The sequence below is a fragment of the Orbicella faveolata genome, unplaced genomic scaffold (assembly GCF_042242905.1).
Source record: "Orbicella faveolata isolate gen_17 unplaced genomic scaffold, um_ofav_v1 contig_47, whole genome shotgun sequence".
Taxonomy (NCBI): Eukaryota; Metazoa; Cnidaria; class Anthozoa; order Scleractinia; family Merulinidae; genus Orbicella; species Orbicella faveolata.
This window is the reverse complement of record NW_028301577.1, coordinates 5,353,216-5,379,320: the sequence shown is the minus strand read 5'-3', so window position 1 is coordinate 5,379,320 and position 26,105 is coordinate 5,353,216. Positions and strand designations below refer to the sequence as shown.

The window sequence follows — 26,105 nt, the reverse complement described above, 5'->3', positions numbered from 1 at the left end:
ACATTTTTATAGAGAGAAATTTATATTTGGGTTAACTTTTAATCCTGGGTTAGCGTTAACCGGCTTCCGAACAACCCGGCCCTGATGATTCGAGAAATAAGACTGACTTGGGTTTTCCAATTCTGGTATCAGTATCATGCTGGGTCATTTGTGAAGTAGAAATATCAATGTTCAGCGTCAGCGTGTGAGGGAAAGTTTTTTTCGAACTGACCCAGCAGGGTCTGATTTGAGGTGGTTCAATACCATCACAAGGCGTGTTGACAGCGTCAGGGGACCTAATTCTCTCTGGCACACTGATGGACTACACTGCCTTATCAGTTGGAGGTTTGTAATACACGGTGGTTTTGACAGGGCTTTAGACTTTAAGTTGTGCAACAAACAATTCTGCTGCGACTGGGCTCGCTCTGTTCTTAGCTGCGGTGAAAAGTTATGGGTTGCCCTCTAGAGTGTGTTCAGACGAAGGGGATGAAAATTTAGAGGTAGGAAGAGCTATGCTATGACACAGGGGATTTAATAGGGGAAGCAAAATTGCCGGGTTGTCTGTACACAACCAGTGAATTGAGCGTCTGTGGAGAGAAGTCTTTATTCAAGTCAGTCAGTTCTAATAATAATAATAATCATCGTCATCGTCATCGTCATCATCGATATTTAAACAGGGTGACCCCTTCAGTCGCAGGACTGGTATCAACGGGGGCCCTGTATAACGCAAAATAAAAAGAGCATGTATAATAGCATGTGTTAATAATATATACTACACTCTGTTCTACCAGATGGAAGAAAATGGCATCCTGGAATCGACCAGCATAATCGATCTGTTCTGTTTGTATTACATATTTCTTTCCACAATTAACAAGCAGTTAAACCTCCTAGTTGAAGCATGGAATAACCATGCTGTACGCACAATTAATATGGGTGAACGCAGTGCTTTTACACTTGATATATGTAATACTGGAAATACTAGCTGTCAGGGACACATTTGATGATAACATCCAGGCAGATGAATTATCTGGTGAAGACCCAATAGGACTTACACTAAAATCACATTCTGTCTCCTAAAACTCCCCTTGAGGTATTGATATATCATAGGCTGGACGACCCACTCTTCCATTAGAAGCTGATACAGTTGGCAAAGCCCTAATGGGAGTACACTGAGGTGCATGAAACTGTTCTTAATGCAAACATTTCTCATCTAAGTAGTAAATATTGTATTTGTCTCACCAGCGATTCTAGCGGCTGTATCCTCTCAGCATTCGCCTTGGTACCTTTGTCCAATGAGTCAACTCAAGGATTAGCCTGCGTAGCTTGACGGTTTCGCTATTTTTTAAGCAATTTGAGCGCGAGCGCACAAAGCGACAAAGCCGCGAAAACAAGCAGGAACCTCCCCAGGCTCCTCGTGGCTACGCCGCATTTGGCGCTCGTTATCGCGGCTTCGCCGCTTTCTTAGCGCGTTCAAATTGCCTAAAAACCGCCAAGCTACGCAGGCCACTAAACGATGGACAGGGTAATCCACAGCAACTTCACGACGATTGGCGTTAGGATAAAATCTTGAACAGTTATTCAAAACACGCATAACTGTTTCTAGAAGTTCATTCATTGGAGAACTGCAGTAATAAACATTCAGTAAATAGCAGATAGAGCAAGACAAGGCATTTTGCCACTGCCGCCATATTGACGAATCCTAGTTAAAGTAATTTTCATTGCTATCATACGCGAACAGCCATTCTCTATAAAGGCACATTTCGTGCTGGCATATAAAACCTAATTTACGAGACCGGCATATACGCGCATTTTAGCACGCGTATATATGGGTCCTTGTAGGACGCGTATATTTGGACATTTATTTCGCAGATCTCCGCGCTTGAATTTACGCAAGTATGTGGCCCTTTAAAAATGCGTATATACGCGATCTAAATGGTCGTATATATGAGCTTAAAGCCCATACGTAACTTATGTAAACAAGTATACGCGGCAGAAAAACCCGCGTATACTCTGTCGTAATTTTGAAACGAATGGCCAACCATAAATTTTAACTGAACTCAAATTCACACGCATTCTGTCCATTCGTCTGAGTGATTTTTATTCTGCTGTAACACTAGAATCGTATGCTATTGGTTGTCAAAGCATGCCACCTGAATCGTACTGATCCATGGAATGTCACATTTTCATTTTAGCTCTCGGCATATGCCTGTACATATTACGCCACCTTCCTAATCGCATAGGCTGACTAATCATTTTCCTTTTACTTTTGTTTAAAACCCTGACTTTTTTTTAAGACCAAATCTTTCTCCTAATTTGGCTTCTCTGACCAATAGCCTACTTTTCTGAGTTTCTCCGGAGTACGGGCTAGCGTGCAAGACGAAAAGAGATATCATTGGAACGAAAGGTTTCTTAGACTGCGCGCGAGCAGTCTCTCTTTCCCACGAAAATCCGTGGGGAAGAACGTAAAACAAGTAAGCGTGCGAGCGTGACTGACCAAGATCTGGACAAAGCCATAACAAAAGCTCTCTAAACGTTTAACGTTGTTGTCAACTTAAACGCCGAGCAAAGGGATGGAATTGGGAAATTTACTCGCAGCAAGGATGTTTTGGCGGTTTTGCCAATGGTATTCAGTAAATCGTTATTTCAGTCAACTAATTCCTGGAGTCTGTGTTGAACTGCACAATTTGAGCTCATTTGAACAACAGCAATTACCCCAAAAGTCCGATTGTAATTGTTATTTATAGCTTCTCCTTTCCAACGAACACGATTCTTTTTTTAATATTCTCAGTTTAAATTTGCAACTTCTTTAACAGTCGCTTCGAATTTTTCGATCCGTCGATAGCACTTCTTACAAAGAATACGCGATCCGATGGACTCGACAGTGAAAATTTTCAGTTTTGAGCATTTTCCTATACAACGGTGTAATATCCACTATTACACACAACATTAGCGTCACATAAATGGCACGACAGCCAAGAACATTTTTGAAAATAGGGGCAGAAGATCCGTCGCCCATCGAAATTTTACCAAGGTTGGGTACTCGTGCCGAAAGCCGAGCGGACCGCTTGACGGAAAGCGGCCGTAAAAGGCTAAAATTTTGAGGGAATTAATATATTTACAAAATTTGCAAATAAGTTTATACTGTACTATATAAAAAAAATTTGTGCGTAAAACTTTATTCTGTATTTTCTCATTAAACATATTTGTTTCATTCTATTACTGATAAAAAAAATTGGGCAAAGAAATCTCTTTTCTGCTTATTTTGTTGTATAAATAATTTTATACATATAAAAAAATTAGTGCGAAGAAGTCTTCGCCCTGTCCAGTTCTCTATCATAAAAAAAAAATATTTATTATACATATAAAAAATTTAGTGCGAAGAGGTCTTCGCTCTGTCTAGTTCTCTGTAATAACTTTCATTTGTTATACATATAAAATATTTAGTGCGAAGAAGTCTTCGCCCTGTCCAGTTCTCTTTCATAAAAAATATCTCTTATACGTATAAAAAATTTAGTGCAAAGAAGTCTTCTCTCTGTCCAGTTCTCTGTGATAAAAATATAGTTTTAATACATATAAAAAATTTAGTGCGAAGAAGTCTTCGCTCTGTCCAGTTCTCTATCATAAGGAAAATTTTTGTTATACATATAAAAAATTTAGTGCGAAGAAGTCTTCACCCTGTCCAGTTCTCTATCATACAAAAATATTTTTTATACATATAAAAAATTTAGTGCGAAGAAGTCTTCGCTCTGTCTAGTTCTCTGTAATAACTTTCATTTGTTATACATATAAAATATTTAGTGCGAAAAAGTCTTCACCCTGTCCAGTTCTCTTTCATAAAAAATATCTTTTATAGTCCAATTTTCTTTTTACCGTGTTCTGGGCACCTGTTCAACTTCTGGGATCTTGAAACAATATACTGTCTATTGCAACCTTCTCCAGAGCATACTTCTACGCCTTCACACTGGCCATGTCTGATTGAGACCTTTAATTTGTCAGTTTTCCGTCAATGTCAAGCTCCCGTACGGTTGCGTGAGTGGGTCCTAAAGATAGCTGACAGTCCTTTACTATAAAGGAATCACTGTTTGTCAGCCGTATTAAATTTTAGTACCCTTGTTTGGGGGCCAAGAGAACTTCAATTCGGACCAAAAAAGGTAACACGAGTCATTGCACTGGGATGTGGGTTGCATTAAGGCAATTGGGTAATATCTCTCGAAATTTACACAATAAAGCCTCTATAAATGGGTATTTCTGATGAAATAAAAAGATGGCAACTGATAAAATATCAAACTTTCACATTGGCACGAGGATAGATAACAATCATTATTTTTTAGGTAAACAAGTATCAAACAAGGAGAAAAACTGCTTATTTATTTCTGTTGCAAGAAGAAATACAACAGTCTAAATGAATTTGATGCAGGACCATACAGCGTACAAAAATTGAAATTTGGTGCAAGCACACTCACAACTGGGAAAATTCTTTTCTATGACGTTAGCAGATGTTGTTGACAGATAAACCAAAGTCATAAATAGATATGCACCAAACAAATTTAACAGCAGTTATGGAGTCGAAATAAGACCCCCATGTGCGTGTTTCTGAAAAATATCTAAGGGGGAGTCCAACCCAATTACAGACAGCGGGGCAGGGCGAAGACTTTTTCGCACTAAATTTTTTATATGCATGAAAAATATTTTTTATTACAGAGAACTGGACATGGCGAAGACTTCTTTGCACTAAAGTTTTTATATGTATTAAAGCTATATTTTTATCACAGAGAACTGGAGAGAGCGAAGATTTCTTCGCACTAAATTTTTTATATGTATCAAGCTATATTTATTTCGCAGAGATCTGGACAGGGCGAAGACTTCTTTGCACTAAATTTTTTATATGTATCAAGCTATATTTACTTCGCAGAGATCTGGACAGGGCAAAGACTTCTTTGCACTAAATTTTTTATATGTATTAGAACTGTATTTTTATCACAGAGAACTGGCCAGAGCGAAGACTTCTTCGCACTAAATTTTTTATGTGTATTAAAACTGTATTTTTATCACAGAGAACTGGACATGGCAAAGACTTCTTCGCTTTAAATTTTTTATATGTATAAAAAAGTAATTTTTTTATTATAGAGAACTGGACATGACGAAGACTTCTTCGCACTAAATTTTTGATATGTATCAAAACTATATTTTTATAGAGAACTGGACAGGGTGAAGAATTCCTCGCACTAAATTTTTTATATGTATAAAAAATATTTTTTTACTATAGAGAACTGGACATGGCGAAGACTTCTTCGCCCTAAATTTTTTATATGTATGAAAAATATTTTTTATTACAGTGAACTGGACATGGCGAAGACTTCTTCGCACTAAATTTTTTATATGTATTAAAGCTATATTTTTATCACAGAGAACTGGACAGAGCAAAGACTTCTTCGCACTAAATTTTTTATATGTATAAAAAACTTTTTTTATTATAGAGAACTGGACAGGGCGAAGACTTCTTTGCACTAAATTTTTTACATGTATAAGAACTGAAATGTTATTACAGAGAACGGGCATGGGCGAAGAATTCTTCGCACTAAATTTTTTATATGTATCAAATCTATATTTTTACAGAGAACTGGACAGGGCGAAGAATTCTTCGCACTAAATTTTTTATGTGTATGAAACTATAATGTTATTACATTTTGCATTACAGAATAAAGGACTTCGCACAATTTTTTTTATATAGTACTCTCTCACTTTGCTGCAAAATTTGCATAAGTGTAAATACCGAAATTTTGATAGAAAGAGCAAACGGTGGAACTATAACTTGATGGAAACACAACAAATCCGCTAGAAAACCACACAGAACGCGAAAGAACCACCACTGGAGTTCAGGTAAGCAATTTTTATCAAAATTCAACAATAATTTTTCGCCAATTTCGGCTCTATTTCACTCCCCATACAAACCCTTGTAAATATGCAAATCGCGCAAATTACGTGACAGCATAGAGGTCAACAAAAAATTGAGCTTCTCATATACATCGAGATCGGGCTACGGTGGCAGTGATTAGCAAAGATATCATTGTTATTAGTCAAAGGTTATGCTCAGTGATTCAAAAAGATGGCAACAATTACTCCTGCAAAAACTACAAGTAATAAACCGATTTTCAAAACACCACTCCGAAATTCCCGATTCACCTGCTGGCCATACCTGGTCATCGCGACCGTATTAAGAACTTCAGATTTGATATTTTCATGTGGGAAGGCAACAGTGGGGACGTCGCACTCCAAGAAATCACACAAGGGCTTCCATCCTTGTTTTACGTTATACACCAGAAGCTTGTCAGGGGGAACAATGGACTTCACACGATGGTTGTGGATACGATATCGCTTTCTTAAAATATAGGTGGATTTGGTGTTGCAAGATCCAATGGCGGCATTGAGGAATGAATCGTAAACGTAATCCATTTTCCTCGATGTAATCGTGGATCGCAAGCCATTCGATGAATCCAATTGACGCACAAGACTTTCTAACCACGAATCCTCGTCTCTTATGCTCAAAATCACTTTACAATCAGGAAAAGCTTCCAGTATTTCCTCATAGAAGAAGTTTCCAGGGATATCGATGCATACATCGAACGGCGTTGGTAACGCTACCTGACAAATAGGGGCGTCTGACATATAAGGGCGTCTGACATATAGGGGCGCTATATCAAAATACCAAAAGTTTATCATTACCTCTGCATGGTTAATGTGTCACACTACTAATAAAAGGTTTAAAATGACAGCTTTGGACTTATAAAAGTGTTAAAACGACAGCTTTTGACTTCTGGGGGAAGGAAAAGACTAACAATGAATTGATTCGCTGAGTTGAGCTTCGAAGAATGGAGGTGTCGAGAAAGATCCACCTAGATCCACTGAAGAAAGATCCATCTAGATCCACTACAACGAATGCTTTCTTTGTCAGTATTTGTTAAGTCCTAAACTTTATAAATTCGGAATATTTTTCAGGATTTCATAATTCTTAAGAGAGTCATAAATGGCCGAAGTCTCCTACATGTATTGCGACTCAAGTTCAGTAAACTTTAATTTGAATGGGGCGATCTGTTTCTGAAATTGTTACAGAATTGATCCAAATAACTTAAGCCACGCGCGGATCTGGGCTGTTAGGTTTTGGTGAATTCATAAATGCTTCATGTTTTCAAAATTGATTAATTTATCTCGTAGTCTCTTTCGCAGCCGTTATTGCGAAGGAATCTGCATCGTATCTATGACGGGAAAAATACAATACTGATCGTTTTCATTGTCACGCAATAAAAAAATAAATACAACACCAATACAGTACTAGTGGATAAAGTCAAGAAATAGATAAAGAAGATCAATACTTTTCTTAGTGTTAGGTCTTTGCGTTTTCCCAAACTTAAGACATTCGTATAAATTTTTCACAGAACTTTACGGAGCCCACAGTACGGAAACGCCGTGTTGGATTACCTTCGTGGTCAACTAAATATGGCGGCCGGAAATATTTTAAACATCTGGAACTTACTTTAGCTATTTAGGCGATCGATTATCTCTATTGAACAAACGAGCATTTGCAATTAAGCACATTTCCTAATGCTCCAACTTCTAAAAAGGCTAAAAAACTTGTGATAGTTATAGATTTTTCTACAAACGCGATCGTAGCTCCATGTCACGCTCCACTGCCATCAAAATACTCTGTTTGAATTGTAAACAGATATAAATTTACCATCTCTTATGCCTGGCTCTCAAGTTTTGTCTACGTACACGTATTTAGAGAGGTAAAATTCGAGACATCTGACAAATAGGGGCGTCTGACATATAGGGGCATCTGACAAATAGGGGCGTCTGACAAATAGGGGCATCTGACATATAGGGGCATCTGACAAATAGGGGCGTCTGACATATAGGGGCATCTGACAAATAGGGGCGTCTGACAAATAGGGGCGTCTGACAAATAGGGGCATCTGACATATAGGGGCGTCTTACAAATAGGTGCATCTGACAAATAGGTGCATCTGACAAATAGGGGCGTCTTACAAATAGGAGCATCTGACATATAGGGGCACATGACATATAGGGACATCTGACATATAGGGGCATCTGACAAATAGGGGCGTCCGACAAATAGGGGCGTCTGACAAATAGGGGCATCTGACATATAGGGGCATCTCACAAATAGGGGCATCTGACATATAGGGGCATCTGACATATAGGGGCGTCTTACAAATAGGTGCATCCGACAAATAGGGGCGTCTGACAAATAGGGGCATCTGACATATAGGTGCATCTGACAAATAGGTGCATCTGACAAATAGGGGCGTCTGACAAATAGGGGCATCTGACATATAGGGGCATCTGACAAATAGGGGCGTCCGACAAATAGGGGCGTCTGACAAATAGGGGCATCTGACATATAGGGGCATCTCACAAATAGGGGCATCTGACATATAGGGGCATCTGACATATAGGGGCGTCTTACAAATAGGTGCATCCGACAAATAGGGGCGTCTGACAAATAGGGACATCTGACATATACGGGCATCTGACAAATACGGGCATCTGACAAATAGGTGCATCTGACAAATAGGGGCGTCTGACAAATAGGGGCATCTGACATATACGGACATCTGACAAATACGGGCATCTGACATATAGGGGCATCTGACATATAGGGGCGTCTTACAAATAGGTGCATCTGACAAATAGGGGCGTCTGACAAATAGGGGCATCTGATATATAGGGGCATCTGACAAATAGGGTCATCTGACATATAGGGGGATCTAACAAATAGGGGCATCTGACATATAGGGTCATCTGACAAATAGGGGCATCTGACATATAGGGGCGTCTGACATATAGGGGCGTCTTACAAATAGGTGCATCTGACAAATAGGGGCGTCTTACAAATAGGAGCATCTGACATATAGGGGCACATGACATATAGGGGCGTCTTACAAATAGGTGCATCCGACAAATAGGGGCGTCTGACAAATAGGGGCATCTGACATATAGGTGCATCTGACAAATAGGTGCATCTGACAAATAGGGGCGTCTAACAAATAGGGGCATCTGACATATAGGGGCATCTCACAAATAGGGGCATCTGACATATAGGGGCGTCTGACATATAGGGGCGTCTTACAAATAGGTGCATCTGACAAATAGGGGCGTCTGACAAAAAGGGGCATCTGACATATAGGTGCATCTGACAAATAGGTGCATCTGACAAATAGGGGCGTCTGACAAATAGGGGCATCTGACATATACGGGCATCTGACAAATACGGGCATCTGACATATAGGGGCATCTGACATATAGGGGCGTCTTACAAATAGGTGCATCTGACAAATAGGGGCGTCTGACAAATAGGGGCATCTGACATATAGGTGCATCTGACAAATAGGTGCATCTGACAAATAGGGGCGTCTGACAAATAGGGGCATCTGACATATACGGGCATCTGACAAATACGGGCATCTGACATATAGGGGCATCTGACATATAGGGGCGTCTTACAAATAGGTGCATCTGACAAATAGGGGCGTCTGACAAAAAGGGGCATCTGACATATAGGTGCATCTGACAAATAGGTGCATCTGACAAATAGGGGCGTCTGACAAATAGGGGCATCTGACATATACGGGCATCTGACAAATACGGGCATCTGACATATAGGGGCATCTGACATATAGGGGCGTCTTACAAATAGGTGCATCTGACAAATAGGGGCGTCTGACAAATAGGGGCATCTGACATATAGGTGCATCTGACAAATAGGTGCATCTGACAAATAGGGGCGTCTGACAAATAGGGGCATCTGACATATAGGTGCATCTGACAAATAGGTGCATCTGACAAATAGGGGCGTCTGACAAATAGGGGCATCTGACATATACGGGCATCTGACAAATAGGGGCATCTGACATATAGGGGCATCTGACATATAGGGGCGTCTTACAAATAGGTGCATCTGACAAATAGGGGCGTCTGACAAATAGGGGCATCTGACATATAGGTGCATCTGACAAATAGGTGCATCTGACAAATAGGGGCGTCTGACAAATAGGGGCATCTGACATATACGGGCATCTGACAAATACGGGCATCTGACATATAGGGGCATCTGACATATAGGGGCGTCTTACAAATAGGTGCATCTGACAAATAGGGGCGTCTGACAAATAGGGGCATCTGACATATAGGTGCATCTGACAAATAGGTGCATCTGACAAATAGGGGCGTCTGACAAATAGGGGCATCTGACATATAGGTGCATCTGACAAATAGGTGCATCTGACAAATAGGGGCGTCTGACAAATAGGGGCATCTGACATATACGGGCATCTGACAAATACGGGCATCTGACATATAGGGGCATCTGACATATAGGGGCGTCTTACAAATAGGTGCATCTGACAAATAGGGGCGTCTGACAAATAGGGGCATCTGACATATAGGTGCATCTGACAAATAGGTGCATCTGACAAATAGGGGCGTCTGACAAATAGGGGCATCTGACATATAGGTGCATCTGACAAATAGGTGCATCTGACAAATAGGGGCGTCTGACAAATAGGGGCATCTGACATATACGGGCATCTGACAAATACGGGCATCTGACATATAGGGGCATCTGACAAATAGGGGCGTCTGACATATAGGGACATCTGACATATAGGGGCATCTGACAAATAGGTGCATCTGACAAATAGGGGCGTCTAACAAATAGGGGCATCTGACATATAGGGGCATCTGACAAATAGGGGCGTCCGACAAATAGGGGCGTCTGACAAATAGGGGCATCTGACATATAGGGGCATCTCACAAATAGGGGCATCTGACATATAGGGGCATCTGACATATAGGGGCGTCTTACAAATAGGTGCATCTGACAAATAGGGGCGTCTGACAAATAGGGGCATCTGACATATAGGTGCATCTGACAAATAGGGGCATCTGACAAATAGGGGCGTCTGACAAATAGGGGCATCTGACATATACGGGCATCTGACAAATACGGGCATCTGACATATAGGGGCATCTGACATATAGGGGCGTCTTACAAATAGGTGCATCTGACAAATAGGGGCGTCTGACAAATAGGGGCATCTGACATATAGGTGCATCTGACAAATAGGTGCATCTGACAAATAGGGGCGTCTGACAAATAGGGGCATCTGACATATAGGTGCATCTGACAAATAGGTGCATCTGACAAATAGGGGCGTCTGACAAATAGGGGCATCTGACATATACGGGCATCTGACAAATACGGGCATCTGACATATAGGGGCATCTGACATATAGGGGCGTCTTACAAATAGGTGCATCTGACAAATAGGGGCGTCTGACAAATAGGGGCATCTGACATATAGGTGCATCTGACAAATAGGTGCATCTGACAAATAGGGGCGTCTGACAAATAGGGGCATCTGACATATACGGGCATCTGACAAATACGGGCATCTGACATATAGGGGCATCTGACATATAGGGGCGTCTTACAAATAGGTGCATCTGACAAATAGGGGCGTCTGACAAATAGGGGCATCTGACATATAGGTGCATCTGACAAATAGGTGCATCTGACAAATAGGGGCGTCTGACAAATAGGGGCATCTGACATATAGGTGCATCTGACAAATAGGTGCATCTGACAAATAGGGGCGTCTGACAAATAGGGGCATCTGACATATACGGGCATCTGACAAATACGGGCATCTGACATATAGGGGCATCTGACATATAGGGGCGTCTTACAAATAGGTGCATCTGACAAATAGGGGCGTCTGACAAATAGGGGCATCTGACATATAGGTGCATCTGACAAATAGGTGCATCTGACAAATAGGGGCGTCTGACAAATAGGGGCATCTGACATATACGGGCATCTGACAAATACGGGCATCTGACATATAGGGGCATCTGACATATAGGGGCGTCTTACAAATAGGTGCATCTGACAAATAGGGGCGTCTGACATATAGGGGCGTGTGACAAATAGGGGCGTCTTACAAATAGGTGCATCTGGCATATGGGGGCATCTGACAAATATGGGCGTCTGACAAATAGGGACATCTGACAGATAGGGGCATCTGACAAATAGGGCCATCTGACAAATAGAGGCATCAGACAAATAAGGGCGTCTTACAAATAGGGGCATTGTATTCTACTTCAGTTCCAGAAAGTTGAATCAACATTGCTATAATTTAAACTACTACATTGATTAGTGCTGCATTGCCTAAAATAACTTTAACATATTCTTACTTTCACGCGCTTGGACTCCCGACATTTTCGAGGTCTTGCTTACCTGAAAGAAAGACAATTTGAAATTGAACTTTTCGATTTGTTTTTCCTTGCCCGTGAAACATGTCTTTCCTCTTGCAAGCAAGTCATGGCAGGCGAGCATAATCCATCATGCGGAATGGTTGGACGGTCTTGGTCACTCACCATTGCAATGCTTTTAAAGTGTGATCGAGTATGCTGTTCTTCTCAACTGAAGGCTAATTAAGGCACTTCAGGAGTCAGCATTATTCTGCTGTTCTTCTCAACTGAATGCTAATGAAAAAACTTCAGGAGTCAGCACTATTCTGCTGTTCTTCTCAACTGAAGCCTAATTAAGCAATTCAGGAGTCAGCTATGTACACTTTTCCGCGTTTGCGGCATTCTGCTGTTCTTCTCAACAGTAGGCATGTCTTTACTACTTACATCAAGATAATGCTAAAAAGGAGGGAAACCCTTAACACTTTGCCGTAAGAACAGTGACCTCGTTTATTTCTACATTACTGTAAGGTTTTGGTAATTCGGCCTGTTTACTTTTTACACACTGGATAAGACGTTTTGCAATCTTTTTGAATAATTTACCGTGAGGTTGTTGAGATGTAGAAATTGCACCTTGTTCACCGTGTGCCATTTCGTGTATGACAACACTCAAAAATGATGCATCTGTCTCTAACTCTTCGTGAAAGATGACAATGAAGAAGTCGTACTTAGGGGTGTGAAGATAATGCGTACAACCAAGCTTCCTAGTCGTGTCTTTGATTACGCTTGCGTGGTCTTCAGCAGACATGCATCCGATGTGAGTTTTGCCATCTGGGGCAATAGGGGCAAATTTCTGTCGTGAAAGTCTTCGTAAATTCCAGCAATTGCCGTGTACAGCTCTTGAACGCGCTTACTTTCTACTGGGTAATTTGCTGCCACACGCCGTAGTTGCTGCACTTTGCCTTCGTTTTTTTTCCTTTCAGTTTCCTTCTTTTGCTCCCTTTCGAAGACATCTTGGCACGGTTTGTACCGCCACTGTGGATTGTTAAAATTACACATTTCGCACTTACCGTGAAACCAACGTTTGCAGGCAATACATAGCACCATCTCATTGCCATGGTCAGGCATTCTGCAGTGGCAGTGAACAGGACAGCGCCACTCATAAAGAATATCCGTGTCTTTTTTTGGAAGTGCTGCAGGCTTTCTCGACGAACAAAGCCATGTCTTCTTCTTCGAAGCTCTTAAGTAACTCTTGACGCATGATTTTTTTATCAAAACGCTCTCTCGCTGGATCTCGTCCCACACACAGCAATGTCGCAAAGGCGATTGCAAATAAACCACAGTCATTCCCTCCTTCCTGTTGTTGCACGTCGTCAACCAAAAAGGTTACCTCTTTGGGAGGCTGCATTATTTGGCAAACGCTCTGTTCAACGCTTATGGAGTACCTAATCTTTGTATCTTTATTTTTGTCCACCCCGTGAAGGCTATCGTATATGGAGACTTCTACCCTGAGATTTTGCGCATTAGACAAAGTTATCCAGTGGTTGCCCCGCACATTTACAATTTGAACAAATCCGTCTATAGAGAGCGAAGGGGGAAAACCATCTTTCTTTGCTAGGATAACGTCTGCCAGACCGGCAAAATTCGGTGCTATCTTCCTCATCAGTTTCATTGCCGCATTGATGAATCAATCATTTATCCAGTAGTCATTCATGATGAGGTATTTGTCCCGATTCTTAAGCCCCAAATCTTTGATCCAGTAACAATCTGCCAAAGATAGCGGGCGCTGTAAAGTTGCATCAACGTCAATGGGGCCATTCTGAGTGCCTAAGTCTGATGACTGGGGTGATTTAGGTTTCATCTTCTCCGTAGTGGCTTGTTGGTTATCAGTGGGTTGATCTTTTGTACCCGAGACTGATGGGTCGGAAGATTCAGGTCTCGTTATCTTCGGAGTGGCTTGTTGGGCAGCTGTTGGTCGATTCCCTGAACTTGAACCTGATGGGTCGGACGATTCAGGCTCCATCTTCTTTGGAGTGGCTTGTTGGGCAGCTGTCGGTTGATTTCTTGAACCTGAGCCTGATGGGTCGCACGATTCAGACTTCATCTTCTTTGGAGTGGCTTGTTGAGCATCGTCATCCATGCCACCTGCAATATTCCGCTTCTGATGCCCCTTCCTCTTCACAACTATTTTGTTCGTTTTATCTAGGACAGCACAACCGTTTTCATCGACTTTGATCTGGTGTTTAAAAGCAGCTCTAAGTCCGTCTTTTTGACGTCGGTTGATCCTTTCACTATGAATGTCAATGTTTGAAGGAAATAGAAAAATGTGGTTTACTGGTTTCATCTGGCTTAAATATCTCGTGTCGTGATTGTATAGGAGATGGAGCTGCTCATCTTTCTGCGTGTTAAGGTTTCCTTTCACTTCCTTAATATTCCTTACTCGTCTCAATGCCTCTTCATCTTTCTTTGCGTTTCTTTCGTGCAATCGATCAAAGAGACATAAATGCTTATCGCTTCCAGTCACCGGGTGCACCTTTGTAGTACTGCCTTTGTCATTTCCACCTACGTAGTTGTCGTTTAACCATGGCAGCGATACTTCCAGTTTTCCTTCAAGTGCCTCTTGCACATTTTCTTTAGTCGGTTCAGCAACCATACCGTTGTGCGGGCTAAACATTTCTCTGTTTCTCTTTTGTCCACGTGCAACTAGCATGTTGGCCATATCACTTACCACGATATTTGGCTGGTGTGCCATAGACAAAATAAGATCAATGTAATCCCTTGGACTTTCTGCGCGCAGAACAAACTTCAAAGCGTAGATAACGCCGTGCTGACAAGTCCCAGATACCCATCCACCAGAGCGACCCCAAATCTTGTTAAATGCCTTCTTAACCTTTTCGTCGTCCTTGGAAATGGCCTGCTTAATCTGCATGATGACATCCAGTACATTATGCAGAGGGCAAATGATTAAAATGAGAGATTTTTTCACACAAAGTCAAAAATCAGTACTTGTCTTCCAAATGAAAATGGGCCCCGTTTTGAAGTGGGAGCGCTAGCTAAGTACAGTATATAGAGGGTGAATGATTGAAATGAGCGACTTCTTCACAAAAAGTAAAAAAATCCGTAATTGTCCTTCAAATGAAAATAGGACGCGTTTTCATGGAGAAGCGTTAGCTAAGTATAGCATATAGAGGGCGAATGATTAAAATGAGAGACTTTTTCACACAAAGTAAAAAATCCCCAATTGTCTTCCAAATGAAAATGGTAAAAAATCAGTACTTGTCTTGCAAATGATAATGAGCTCCGATTTGATGTGGGAGCGCTAGCTAAGTACGGTATATAGAGGGCGAATGATTGAAATGAGCGACTTCTTCACAAAAAATAAAAAAATCCGTAATTGTCTTTCAAATGAAAATAGGGCCCGTTCTCATGGGGAAGCGCTAGCTAAGTATAGTATATAGAGGGCGAATGATTGAAATGAGAGACTTTTTCACACAAAGTCAAAAATCCGTAGTTGTCTTTCAAATGAAAATGGGCCCGGTTTTCATGGGGGAGCACTAACAAAGTACAGTATGCAGAGGGCGAATGATTGAAATGAGCGACTTCTTCGCAAAAAGTAAAAAAATCCGTAGTTGTCTTTCAAATGTAAATGGGCCCCGTTTTGATGGGAAAAACTAGCTAAGTACAGTTTATAGAGGGCAAATGATTGAAATGAGGGACTTTTTAACACAAAGTAAAAAATCCGTACGGTACTTGTCTTTCAAATGAAAATGGGCCCCGTTTTCACGGGGAGCACTAGCTAAGTACAGCTTATATAGGGCGATTGATTGAAATGTGACTCACACAAAGTAAAAAATCCGTAATTATCTTTCAAATGTAAATGGGCCCCGTTTTCATGGGGAAGCGTTAGCTAAGTAGATTGTGCAGAGAGCGAATGATTGAAATGAGAGACTCTTTCACAAAAAGTAAAAAAACCGTAATTGTCTTTCCAACGTAAATGGGCCCCGTTTTGATGGGAAAAACAAGCTAAGTACAGTTTAGAGAGGGCGAATGATTGAAATGAGAAACTTTTTCACACAAAGTAAAAGATCAGAAATTGTCTCAGTTTCAGATGTAATATGGGTGAGCATGAGCTAAGTACAGTAGCTGGAAGGCGCGCGAGATATAAATGAGAGAATTTTCACATAGAGCTTCCGTTGGCGGGAATTACTCAATACAGAGTTTGTATGGGTGTTCAAACAGGGTTTTGTGACGACGGTAGTAACTAGAGCTGTCCGCTTACGAGAGTGTCCACTTTCAAAAGATAATGAATGGCAACAGAATACATTTGTAGAAAAAAACTATGATGTCCGATCAACTCTTAGAAACCGGCATCGCCAATATCTCACACTCCTATAAGTCAGACGCCCCGATATGTCAGATGCCCCTATTTGTCAGATGCCCCTAAATTTCAGATGCCCCTATATGTCATGTGCCCCTATATGTCAGACGCCCCTATATGTCAGACGCCCCTTTCTGTCACACGCCCCTATTTGTCAGATGCCCCTATATGTCAGATGCCCCTATATGTCATGTGCCCCTATTAGTCAGATGCCCCTATATGTTAGACGCCCGTATATGTCAGATGCCCCTATTTGTTAGATCCCCCTATATGTCAGAAGACGCTATTTGCCAGATGCCCCTATATGTCAGATGCCCCTATATGTCATGTGCCCCTATATGTCAGATGCCCCTATATGTCAGATGCCCCTATTTGTCAGATGCACCTATTTGTAAGACGCCCCTATATGTCAGATGCCCCTATATGTCAGATGCCCCTATATGTCAGACGCCCCTATTTGTCAAACGCCCCTATTTGTCAGATGCCCCTATATGTCATGTGCCCCTATTTGTCAGATGCCCCTATATGTTAGACGCCCGTATATGTCAGATGCCCCTATTTGTTAGATCCCCCTATATGTCAGAAGACCCTATTTGCCAGATGCCCCTATATGTCAGATGCCCCTATATGTCATGTGCCCCTATATGTCAGATGCCCCTATATGTCAGATGCCCCTATTTGTCAGATGCACCTATTTGTAAGACGCCCCTATATGTCAGACGCCCCTATTTGTCAAACGCCCCTATTTGTCAGATGCCCCTATATGTCATGTGCCCCTATTTGTCAGATGCCCCTATATGTCAGACGCCCCTATATGTCAGATGCCCCTATTTGTTAGATCCCCCTATATGTCAGATGACCCTATTTGTCAGATGCCCCTATATGTCAGATGCCCCTATATGTCATGTGCCCCTATATGTCAGATGCTCCTATTTGTAAGACGCCCCTATTTGTCAGACGCCCCTATATGTCAGATGCCCCTATATGTCAGACGCCCCTATTTGTCAGATGCCCCTATATGTCAGACGCCCCTATTTGTCAGATGCCCCTATATGTCAGATGCCCCTATATGTCATGTGCCCCTATATGTCAGACGCCCCTATATGTCAGATGCCCCTATATGTCAGATGCCCCTATTTGTCATGTACCCCTATATGTCAGGTGCGTGAAGTATACAAGAGAAATGCCGAAACATTAATATATGCTGTTTGCCGTAAATGGGAATTATTAATATCTCCAATCTTACCTCTCTAAACACGTGCACGTAAAACAAAACTTGAGAGCCAGGCATAAGAGACGGTTAATTTATATCTGTTTACACTTCAACCACGCGTATTTTGATGGCAGTTGAGCGTGACACGGAGTTACGATCGCGTTTGTAGAAAAATATATAACTATCTCAAGTTACTTAGCCTTTTTAGAAGTTAGAGCATTAGGAAAAGTGCTTAATTGTAAATGCTCCTTTTTTCAATACAGATAATCAGTAGCCTAGATAGCGAAAATAAGCTCCAGATTATTTCCGGCCGCCATATTGGTTGACCACGAAAGTATTCCAACACGGCGTTTCCATACTGTGAGCTCCGTAATTTCGTGCGAAACAGTTATACGAATGTCTTAAGTCTGGGAAAACGCAAAGACCTAACACTAAGAAAAGTAATGATCTTCTTTATCTATTTCTTGACTTTATCCACTGGTACTGTATTGGTGTTGTGTTTATTTTTTTTATTGCGTGACATTGAAAACGATCAGTATTGTATTTTTCCCGTCATAGATACGATGCAGATTCCTTCGCAATAACGGCTGCGAAAGAGACTACGAGATAAATTAATCAATTTTGAAAACATGAAGCATTTATGAATTCACCAAAACCTAACAGCCCAGATCCGCGCGTGGCTTAAGTTATTTGGATCAATTCTGTAACAATTTCAGAAACAGATCGCCCCATTCAAATTAAAGTTTACTGAACTTGAGTCGCAATACGTGTAGGAGACTTCAGCCATTTATAGATCTCTTAAGAATTACGAAATCCTGAAAAATGCTCCACATTATTCATACTGAGACTTAGAAAATTTGTGGATCTAGTGAATCTAGATTTCTTGACACCTCCATTCTTCGAACCTCAGCTCAGCAAACCGATTTATTATTAGTCTTTTCCTTCCTCTAATAGTCGCTACTGACTAGAAGTCAAAAGCTGTCATTTTAACACAAACCATTTATTGGTTGTGTGACACATTAACCATGCAGAGGTAATGATAAACTTTTGGTATTTTGATATAGCGCCCCTATATGTCAGACGCCCCTATATGTCAGACGCCCCTATATGTCAGACGCCCCTATATGTCAGACGCCCCTATTTGTCAGGTAGCGTTACCAACCCTAGTGCATACATCAGCATTCTGGTAAACTCTCTTCACATCAGGTCTGGTGCCATTTTGAAAAACATCAACCCAGTGATCTAGGAAGTCAAAAGTTTGCTCTTCCCAGTCAAACACTATAAATCCAAGGTGTCGCAAGGCTTTGGCGATTGATTTAGTACCCGTTTTTAGAAATCCTGCACAGATGACCTTCATAGTTACGGCTATCCGAAGTTTTTAAAATTCTATCCCGACCGATGTATCGATTTTGGTCACTCCAGTGACCATAGATTGAAAACGTGACAGAAAATTGGCGTTACTTTCGATTCTCACCAAATTTGGACAGTGGGATGATCTCATCATTAGCCAATTACAGCCCATTTTTCAGCTCTTTTCCTCATATCCCCCTCTCGGGAGAGTTTGTCAAGTTAGCTAACTTAGTCTGCGAGTCGCCGCCGCTGTCGGCGAAATGTTTATTTGCTCAAAATTGGAGCAAAATCTTTCGGAGATGGAAGTCAGGACATTTGTAAAGATACAGAAAGTAATTTGGGACCAGTTGCTGGCTTCTAAGGCTGAATTTATCCAGAAGTAAGCTGTATTTTCGTTTTCGTGCCGAAAGCCACGCGGTGAAATATTAGCGGCTTGTTATGTTCTCCTGTTCTGTTTTTTCTCTTGGTCTTTTTTGTGGCCCGCCGAGGCCACTCTTTCGTCTAAATCAGTTGAAAAAAGTTCGAAAAAGATGTTCCCATTCAAGTTTAAGCTCTCAGGCGATAATTCTGGAGTTTTTTGGCCGAAACGTCGGCTTTCTTATGTTCGTGTTTTTCGGTTGCTATGGGCGACCGTGGCTTCCTTAGTTAGGTCAAGTCTGGGAAATGAGGTCACAAAAAAGAATTCCAATTGATTCTGGTTTTGTTCGATTTCGCTGAAATTTTAACACGATAAAGCTGGATTGTTAAGGAATAGATTTACTTTCTACCGATGTGTGGTAGCTATTAACGCTAAAGTGATATATCGCTTCGAAGTCAGGGTTTTGAAGAGAGTTTTATGCAACGTGTGGGTTCGGCGTGATTTTGTAATCGGAGGTTTTTGTTGACCCCGAAGGAAAAAATATCCCGAAAAGGTCATTTCATCGACGATTCAAACGAACATAAATATGTATATGTTCCGAGCTAAATTTCTGGTGAAAAAATATAATTTTTGACGAGCGCTGGATTTTTAATTTTTTTTCCCGCGAAAGACAGGGCGTGAGATGAGTTAAAATGCTCCTGACCTCTACTCTGTCCGTTCGTCTGAGTGATTTCTATTCTGGTTTATCATATGACTTGTGTTTGTAGCCGATATAACGCGCACTCTAATTGGCTAATTCTAGGGCATTATTCTCCCGTAATTACGGGCCTGCAAAAACAAAGCAAAAAGCCATATAATAAACAACTTATCAACCTCGATCGTTCGGTCTTAACGGGAAAATCAAAGCAAAAACAAAGCAAAAAGCCATATAATAAAGACTTAATTTAAGTGTCATTGGTATTTAGCTTAAAAAAAAACTAATTGTGGACACTATTTACACAATAAAATATACCTTTGCTAAGGTTAAAATTATTTACAATTTAATGAATAATGTATAAGATAAATAAATAAATAAGTAAATGAAATATATGAACTCAGTAAGATTTAAAAAGCTTAAAAGATATCAAATATATATATAGAATGTAAAATTTAAAACGGCGTAGCAGCATATATCACAGTCCTTACAACTATCTATTAAATGTGATAAGACTTTACTCTTGATGCCGTTTCTAAAACTCTTAACATTGGGCTTCTCTCTATCAGTTGTGTCTAATTTGTTCCAAAGATGGGGCCCAAAATATCGTAAAGAATGCTTTCCACAATGCACGGTGCGAAAACGTGGAATATATATGCCGTGAGTGGATGTCAAAACATGCCACTTGAATCGCACTGATCCAGGGAGGGTCACATTTGTAGTTTAGCTGTTGATATTGGGTAATCTTCCTAAGGCTGGCAATCATTTTCCTAGCTATGGCTTTTGTTCAAACCCAAAATCTCTCCATTTGGCTTATCTGACCAAACGCCTACTCCTCTGAGTTTTTCCGGAGTACGGACTAGATTTCAAGACTAGAGGGGATTGTAACGAGGGCAAATCTTGTGGATATATATGTATGTACACTCTTTTTCTTTAAATATATGAACGTCTAAGCTTGGAGCTGAGGCTGAACGTTTTTAAGATGTTCATATCGTTCTTGCGAAACGTCCTTAAGATGTTCATAAATTTACATGGTATATAAGGTCAGCTACCTTGATAATACTTCAGACTTTGATGGTGTGGAAGTTATTTTGGAACAGTTATAAATAAGAACTGCTGATTATTACAAAAAGAGATGCGTGTCATGCAATAAGAAAACCATTGTTGTTGTTATACAAAACATGCCCTCAAGTATTTGGGTTAATTTTACAATGTTTGTTACCTTTATTTTATGCTTGTCATTTAATACATACAGATTAATCGACTCTCAGCCTGAGGAATGTTCTCAATACGTTCTTAAAGAACGTATTGAGAAATTCCTTGTTTGCTTAGTCTAGATAACATCTTCAACCAACTAGTCAGTTTTGTGAAAAATGATACCCTATTCTAGACCCAAACGCTCTGATTTATATACCCTATCCTAGAGTAAACTGCTTGAAAACCATACCCTTCACAGCGGCACATACCTATATAGCCCATATATGGCAGTGCCCCCCCCCCTCCCCCGAAGCCGGGTCCTTCGATGGCGGCCATTGCCAGTGTTCTGCAGCCTTTGTTGGGCGTATGGTTTTACATCGTGTTGTCTGCGCCCTTATTTTGTTTCAAGTAATTCTTGTACAGCTTACAGTTGCGAGTTTAGTTGCAGTTTTCAAGGTAAGTTATTTCCGATTTCTCAATCGTTCTGTTGCAGTCATTATTTGTTTTTTCATTTCATTTAACACAAGCGCGCATCGGAAAGGCAAACGCTGCCTTTCGGTAAATGCTAAAGAAAAGAGAAAGAATAAGTAAAAAATAAAAAATAAAACCTAGCCTCATACGCAGATGCTCACGCAATCCTGGGGGAGAAAGATTGCGTGACGAGCCCAAAGGCTGGAGCTAAAGAAGCATCTGCCAGTCCAAAGCCTTGCGAGCAACGAACTAAAACTACCGTGGTAGAGCACTAAAGAAGCGGGAAAAACACTCGACTACGTCTAGTGTTTTTCTTATTATTATTTATTATTATTATTTTCTCTTACACTTCTTTCGTGCTCAACATGATCTAACGGTTTCTAGTCCAGAGGAATCCGGCCGCATTGTGGCTCAAGAAAACGTACACTTTTTCCATAGGAATTTCAAAAGGCAAGGAGCTCAAAGCCTTGCGGATGAAAATGCGAAATGCTTGAGCTGTATATGAAAGGAGCTACAGGCTTGCAGCGGGAGGCGCGGTGGCCTCATGGTTAGTGCGCTCGACTCCGGAGCGAGCGGTCCGGGTTCGAGCCTTGGCCGGTGACATTGCGATGTGTTTTTGGGCAAGACACTTTACTCTCACAGTGCCTCTCTCCACCCAGGTGTATAAATGGGTTTCGGTGATGCTGGGGGGTAACCCTGCGATGAACTAGCATCCCATCCAGGGGGGAGTGGGAATACTCCTAGTCGCTACAGAAACCGGGATTAGCTCCGGCCTGATGAGCCACTTGGGTCGCATGCAGACTTAACCTACCTTACAGGCTTGCAGCGGCTTGCAGCAAGATTGCGTGAAGTAGCGTCAAAGTTGGAAAGACTTCCACTGCATGGTTCTACTCAGAGTAAAGGAGAGAATATCAGAGCAAGCTTTCAACTGATCACTCGTCGGGTGAGCGTTGAGACGAAATTTTTTGAGGTTCAGTTCGCTGAGATGATTGGAGATCGCTGCCCTATCATTGCTCATTTTATTACTTAGCGCGCGCGCTCATGCATGACGTGGCGTGTGAACTTGCGTGCGCAGTAAAGCTGCGCAGAAACAATTAGCGCCAACGTCTTTAAATCGTTCCTGCATGATTTCAGAAGAAAATAAGAGTGAATGCATGGCCCGTCCGCTAGGGCAAAAAAGTGGCCGTTGTACAGAGGTAGCCGTTCGTGGAGGTTTGACTGTACTTTGTTTGAAACGTAAAGTTTAAACAAAACTTAAACAACCACAGATATTAATGATTCAAGGTTCTTGGCAGTCTTTTTACGAACTTGACAATATAGAAAAATTGAGTAAACTCCCAGAGCGCAATATACCTATCGAGTCATATTAAAAATAAACCAAAGAGTATAAGTGGCAGTGACTACGAAAAATATTATTCTTATTACTCTGAGGTTACGTTCAGTGATTTAAAAATAATACCAAAGTTGCTACTGCAATAATTACGAGAACTAAACAACTCTCTACTCTTCCTGTTTCACCTGGGTAAGGTCTTGGTTATTTCAGCTTCGATATTTTCACGTGGGAAGGTAACAGTAGGGACTTCGCACTCCAAGAAATCACACAATGGCTTCCATCCTCGTTTCATCCTCGTGGACGTTACACGGTGGTTGTGGATAAGATATCGCTTTCTTAAAACCATAGGTGGACTTGATGTTAGAAGATCCAATGGCACTAAGGAAGGAATTCAAGACGTACTCCATTTTCCTCGCCGCTGGCGATGACATAGACGCAATCTTGGATCGTATACCATTCGGTGAATGCAATGACGCACAACACTTACTATCCATGAACCTTCCTCTCTTACGGTCAAAATCACCATACCGTCAGAAGAAGAAGAATCCACGCACATCCACGCATACATCAGCATTCTGGAAAACTCACTTCTCATCTGGCGGGGTGCCATTTTGAAATACATCGAGCCATTGAGCTAAAAAGTCAAATTTTTGCTCTTCCCAGTCGAACACCGTAAATCCAAGGTTTTGCAAGGCCTTGGCAGAAGGGGTGACAAAGGTATGTGTTTGGCTGGGTCACGACAGCGGACAAATGAAAGACTTGAAGTTGTAAAGGTAATTCTATTGACAAAAAAGCAAGTGAAGCACAATGGCGGTTGAGGCATTGTTTGCGATAAAACAGATTATTGGTCCGGAAAACAAAAATTATGTCTCACAGGACGTTTCGTATGTTTCAACATACATCTTCAGAAGTGACCGCTCACAATGGAATTAACAACTTCATTTAAATTTAAGATTTGTAACTAATAAATATTCTGCTTGTACGAAAATATTTTATGGATTATAAATCAAAGCGCCGGTCGAGGGAGGCACTAGGGGCAGATCTAGGGTGTCTGTTGACCATCTAACCACCCCAGAAAAACCTCTCTGCTGTTCCCTTTTCACCTACTGGAGATGTCTGCTCGCGGGATGTGTGTCAAACATCTCAGCTTTGATATTTTTACGTGGGAAGGCAACAGTGGGGACCTCTCACGCCAAGAAATCACAATAGCTCCCATCCTCAGTTGTTTCACGTTGTACACCAGCACCTTTTCAGCGGTAACAATGGCATTTACACGGTGGTTGTGGATACGATATCGCTTTCTGAAAACATAGGTGGACTTATAACGGGAATCTGAAGCTCCAAGCGCGGCATTAAGGGAGGACGTGGTAACATAACCCATCTTCCTTGCGGTGGGGAATAACATGGAAACCTTGGAACCCAATTTAGTAAACATTGTTTCAAAATGATAAGACAGATTCACTACCCGCGAATCCTCTTTTACCATCAGAATCACTTTACAAACAGGAAGAGCTTCCATTGTTTCGTCAAAGAAGAAGTATCCAGGCCAATCCACGAATCCATCAGCATTCTGCTAAACTCGCTTAGCGCCATTTTGAAAAATATCGAGCCAGGGATCTAGGAAGTCCAAAGCTGGCTCTTCTCAGTCAAGCACCGCAGATTCAAGGTGTCACCAGGCTTTAGTCATTGATTTGTATCCGTTTTCTTGAGTCCGTCATCGACAGATGATCTTCATATTTACAGCCCCAGAAGTTTAATGCCCCTCTATTCTGTCCATTCGTCAGAGTGATTTTGTACAGGTGTAAGCAGAATCTTGTGATTTCGTATTTTACATTTGATTCTTGTCACGAGCTGGTCTAACGTCTTCAGGCTGATCCATAAAAAGGCACATTTGTATCCTTATTATATCTCTTAAGTGTCGACCCAGTGATCTAGAAAGTCATAAGCTTACTCTTCCCACTTAAAAACCGTTTATTCAAGATACCGGAAGGCTTTGGCAATTGACTTAGTATCCCGTTTTTTGAAAGTCCTACACAGGTGACGTTCTTAGTTACGGACATCTATTTTGTCCGTTTGTCTGAGTTACGTTTTATTCTGGTGTAACACAAGAATCTATTGGACGTCAAAACATGCCACTTGTGTTGCTCTGATCCATGGAAAGTTACGTTTGGGTTCTGACTCTAGGGATATGTCTGGTTAGGTTTAGGTTTTAGGGATTGTTTTACAAAGTTTAGGGTTTTGGGCTTGTGTTGCAAACCCTGATCACGTTTCAGACGATATCTCTCCATTTGTCTTCTCTGAACAATAGGCTACTTGCCTTAGTTTCTACAGAACACGGGCTAAGGTTTCCGTGAAGGCAGACGGGGTGACAAAGGTTACGCGTTTGGCTACACACTTCAGCGGACAAGTGAAAATGTAAATGTAAATGAAATGTAAATGTAATTTGTTTACCCACGGAGCACCAAGGAGTTCACAAGAACTCGTTCAGAAATGTCCGTGCATTCAAGGATCGAATTGGAATTTGAGAAATGTTGGTTTTTGAGGAGAGGGGAAAACCGGAGTACCCGGAGAAAAACCTCTCGGAGCAGAGAAGAGAACCAACAACAAACTCAACACACATATGACGCCGGGTCCGTGAATTGAACCCGGGACACATTGGTGGGAGGCGAGTGCTCTCACCACTGCGCCATCCCTGCTCCCCTTGAAGTTGTAAAGGAACTGAATTACCACCAGCTCGGTACCTTGGCTTTCCATGAGATCTGGGAGGGTTTCATTTAACTTATTCATTTCTGTATTTTCTGTTGCCATAAGCGCAACTGCATACGTCTCCGCTATACCAGAGGTTGCATGCTCAATGCTTTGTTC

The 26,105-nt window shown here is 41.4% G+C and overlaps 2 protein-coding genes across 2 annotated transcripts; both read right to left on the bottom strand.

Moving 5' to 3' along the window:
* Positions 1 to 6,069: 6,069 nt before the first annotated feature.
* Positions 6,070 to 6,645, bottom strand: LOC149096879 (uncharacterized). The gene has a single exon (XM_089279813.1). The coding sequence runs from the start codon at positions 6,643 to 6,645 to the stop codon at positions 6,070 to 6,072; it is 576 nt and encodes a 191-aa protein (XP_089135939.1).
* A 16,766-nt stretch (positions 6,646 to 23,411) lies between these two features.
* LOC110047249 (uncharacterized) lies at positions 23,412 to 24,849 on the bottom strand. The gene is made up of 2 exons (XM_089278997.1): positions 24,464 to 24,849; positions 23,412 to 23,524 (listed from the first exon to the last, which is right to left on the bottom strand). The coding sequence occupies exons 1-2, from the start codon at positions 24,757 to 24,759 to the stop codon at positions 23,422 to 23,424; spliced, it is 399 nt and encodes a 132-aa protein (XP_089135123.1). The 5' UTR covers positions 24,760 to 24,849; the 3' UTR covers positions 23,412 to 23,421.
* Between the last annotated feature and the right edge of the window lie 1,256 nt (positions 24,850 to 26,105).